The sequence below is a fragment of the Nothobranchius furzeri genome, chromosome 17, assembly GCF_043380555.1.
Source record: "Nothobranchius furzeri strain GRZ-AD chromosome 17, NfurGRZ-RIMD1, whole genome shotgun sequence".
In the NCBI taxonomy this organism is placed as follows: domain Eukaryota; kingdom Metazoa; phylum Chordata; class Actinopteri; order Cyprinodontiformes; family Nothobranchiidae; genus Nothobranchius; species Nothobranchius furzeri.
Genome location: NC_091757.1, coordinates 30,555,924 through 30,558,992, shown reverse-complemented (window position 1 = coordinate 30,558,992; position 3,069 = coordinate 30,555,924). Strand labels below are relative to the sequence as shown.

Sequence of the window (3,069 nt, the reverse complement as noted above, 5' to 3'; positions counted from 1 at the left end):
TAATATCACTATTAGACAGTTTGAACACAGGAAAATTTAGCTTTCTATCCTGCTTGGATCTACATATCAAGATAGCACTTTTAACAGCATTATACTGAATATCGTACTGCACACCATATTCAGAGCAGATATTTAGGAGCTGCTGTAAACCAGCACTACTTGGACTAAAGACCACCAGATCATCAGCATACATCAGATGGTTGATCAAAGTTGTACCCATCAAACATCCTGTGTTACAGGATCTCAGCTGCACAGACAGATCGTCAACATACAAATTAAATAAGATAGGAGACAGAATTATTTGAAATAAATTTATATGTGTTGCTGCTTTGTCTAAAACATTCAGAGCATCAACTAACAGTCCTAAAATTAACTACTTTCATTAGAAAATGCATATTTTCAGAAAAAGAACACAATCCGTTTCTCTCGTAGCAATGGATTGTGCGTAATACCCATCAACCAAATCCGCATCGCTGTGGACTTAGGTGAACTGCGGATCAAGGGTGCAAAAGATCAACTGTTGCACTTAAGAATTGGGACATCCTACGCACTCGCACCCCTGGTCGGGATCGTGCATTTGAAATTGGATCGGTACCTCTGCTTCAGATCCTCCTGTAGGTGGCAGTATCTGCGGTAAGGCGTTTCCTGTTTTCAGTGTTGCACTACGTGTAGCTGTTTGGTGTTTGTGGTTTGCTAGAATTTATTACATTTCTCTGTACTAGGATATCTCTGAGTTATTGTAGCACATAAGCACGCTAAAACACACATTTTCTGTTGTTCCATCTAGCTTTTATGGAACCATTTGAGTTCGCACGCAGTTTATTTGGTGTTGAACGAGTTGCTCGTCCAGTTAGCTTAGCCTCAGCATGGCTATGGCTACTTCTGTCTCTGCTTCTCCGTGTCCTCTGTGTCATGTTTAGTTACTCCTCTGCCTCCTTTAATGATGATGGTACGTGTAATAAATGTAGCATTTTTCTAGCTTTGGAGGCGAGGGTGTCTGAACTGGAGGCCCAGCTCCGCGCTGTTGAAAAGCCCGTAGATAGCCATAGCTACTTAGCTAGCACAGGGCTAAGTAGCTCAGAACCAACCCGTAGCGGTCCTCCAGAAGAACCCGAGCAGCCGGGACCTCAGGCCGGCTGGGTGACAGTACGCAGGAAGCATAGAACCCAGCCCGTGGGCCACCACCAACCCGTCCACGTTTCTAACAGATTTTCCCCGCTCACTGATGCAACCACTGACAAGCCGACTCTGATCATTGGCAGCTCCATAGTCAGAAACGTGGCATTAGAGACTCCAGCAACCATAGTTAAATGTTTACCTGGGGCCAGAGTGGGCAACACTAAATCCTACCTGAAACTGCTGGATAAGGATAAGCGTAAATACAGTAAGATTGTTATCCACACTGGTGGTAACGACACCCGGTTACGCCAGTCGGAGGTCACTAAAATTAATGTTACTTCGGTGTGTAAGTTTGCCAAAACAATGTCGGACTCCGTAATTTTCTCTGGCCCCCTGCCTGATCGGACCAGTGACGACATGTTTAGCCGCATGCTGTCCTTCAACCGCTGGTTGTCTAGGTGGTGTCCTGAAAACAACGTGGGCTACATTGATAATTGGAAAACATTTTGGGAAAAACCTGGTCTGATGCGAAGAGACAGCATCCATCCCTCTTTGGATGGAGCAGCTCTTCTTTCTTGGAACATGGCCAGTTTTATTAGTCCTTCATGACAACCCAGGTTCCAGACCAGGAAGTAGAGTCGTAGTTTAACCCACCCCTCTGCAGCCCCCACTACCCCATTGAGACAGTGTCCTGCCCACGGTCAAAATCACACAGATTAAATATCAGGCTTAATAAAGCAAATCATGGAAATCTCAAAAATATTAGAACAAATTGAAATGAGCAGAAAACTAGAAAAATTAAAGGGTTTGTGAGTCTTATTTGAAAATATTTGTTGTGCTGCTGGTTTGCCTAAAGTTAGCTTACTATCAGGTAAAGTTGATGGAGAAAGAAAGGGAATATTTACTATCATCTCACCAGTGTTGGGAGTAACGCCGTTTAAATATAACGGCGTTACTAACGGCGTTCTTTTTTAGGTAACGGAATAATCTAATTAATTACTTTTCCCGCCGTTGCAACGCCGTTACCGTTACTGGGGATGGAAGGTTGTGCGTTACTATGTGCTTGTCGAACGTTGAGCAGCAGTGAGGCTTTCTGACCGCCACACTTCAGCTGCAGCCAGGGAGAAAGAGGTGTCGGTAACGCACTTACAAACACGATGATGATTGGCCGGGCGGAGACCCTCACTGTCTCAGTCGCTGCCTGCTGTAGACCCAACAAAGCGCTGATGGGAATAACGCCGTTGAAAATAACCCCGTTAATAAAAAATATTTCTTTCAGTAACGAGCAAACTAATTAATTACCATCTTCTTTTAACAAAACGATCGTTTCTGTTACTGATAGGGACATGTGTGCGTTAAGCAGTGCGGTGTGTTGAAGCTGTCATCAGCTGATCAGGAGCTAAAGAGGTAGATGTTTTTATCCAAGCGCATCACGGCCCGTGAAGAACGAGGAAGACGTGATGAATATCTACGGCTGCAGACCCGCCGCAGATTTGTTGCTGCAGCAGCGAATTTGTGGGTCTGCAGCCATGCCCTTCTTGGCGTGACAGCGGGACGTCCCGAAGGTCCGCTCACCTGTTCACCGCTCAGACGTCCTGATCTTCTACCTTCCTAGATCATCCAGCTGTAACCTGTTTCTGATCATGTCTTTTGCCCCGCTGTAACACTGATGTATCAGTCTCAGACGTCATGGAGCTCAGGTGTTATCAGAACTACCTGTGTGTGTTTACCACCCAGCTTCAGCTCTTCTGTGGTTGGGTCTGACCCCAGTTAGTAAATGTAAGTCCTCCATCAGATCTGTGCCTCTTCTAGTGTCATTTTAAAGGATTTTATTTATTTATTTAACCATTACTAGATTACTAGCAACAGAAATGCTACTAAAAACACACAATTATGTGAAGCTGGAAAAATTAAAATGCTGTGCAAAATTACATTCATTTCTGTAATTTA

General features: G+C 44.4%; 1 protein-coding gene across 1 annotated transcript; it reads left to right on the top strand.

The window, feature by feature from the left end:
- Positions 1-912: 912 nt before the first annotated feature.
- Positions 913-1,728, top strand: LOC139063727 (uncharacterized). Its single transcript, XM_070546426.1, has one exon. It carries the CDS (start codon positions 913-915, stop codon positions 1,726-1,728), a length of 816 nt encoding a protein of 271 aa, XP_070402527.1.
- Positions 1,729-3,069: the final 1,341 nt, after the last annotated feature.

Coding starts and splice junctions, on each gene's coding strand:
- LOC139063727 (XM_070546426.1), top strand. CDS start 913: ATGTTTAGTTACTCCTCTGCCTCCTTTAATGATGATGGTACGTGTAAT.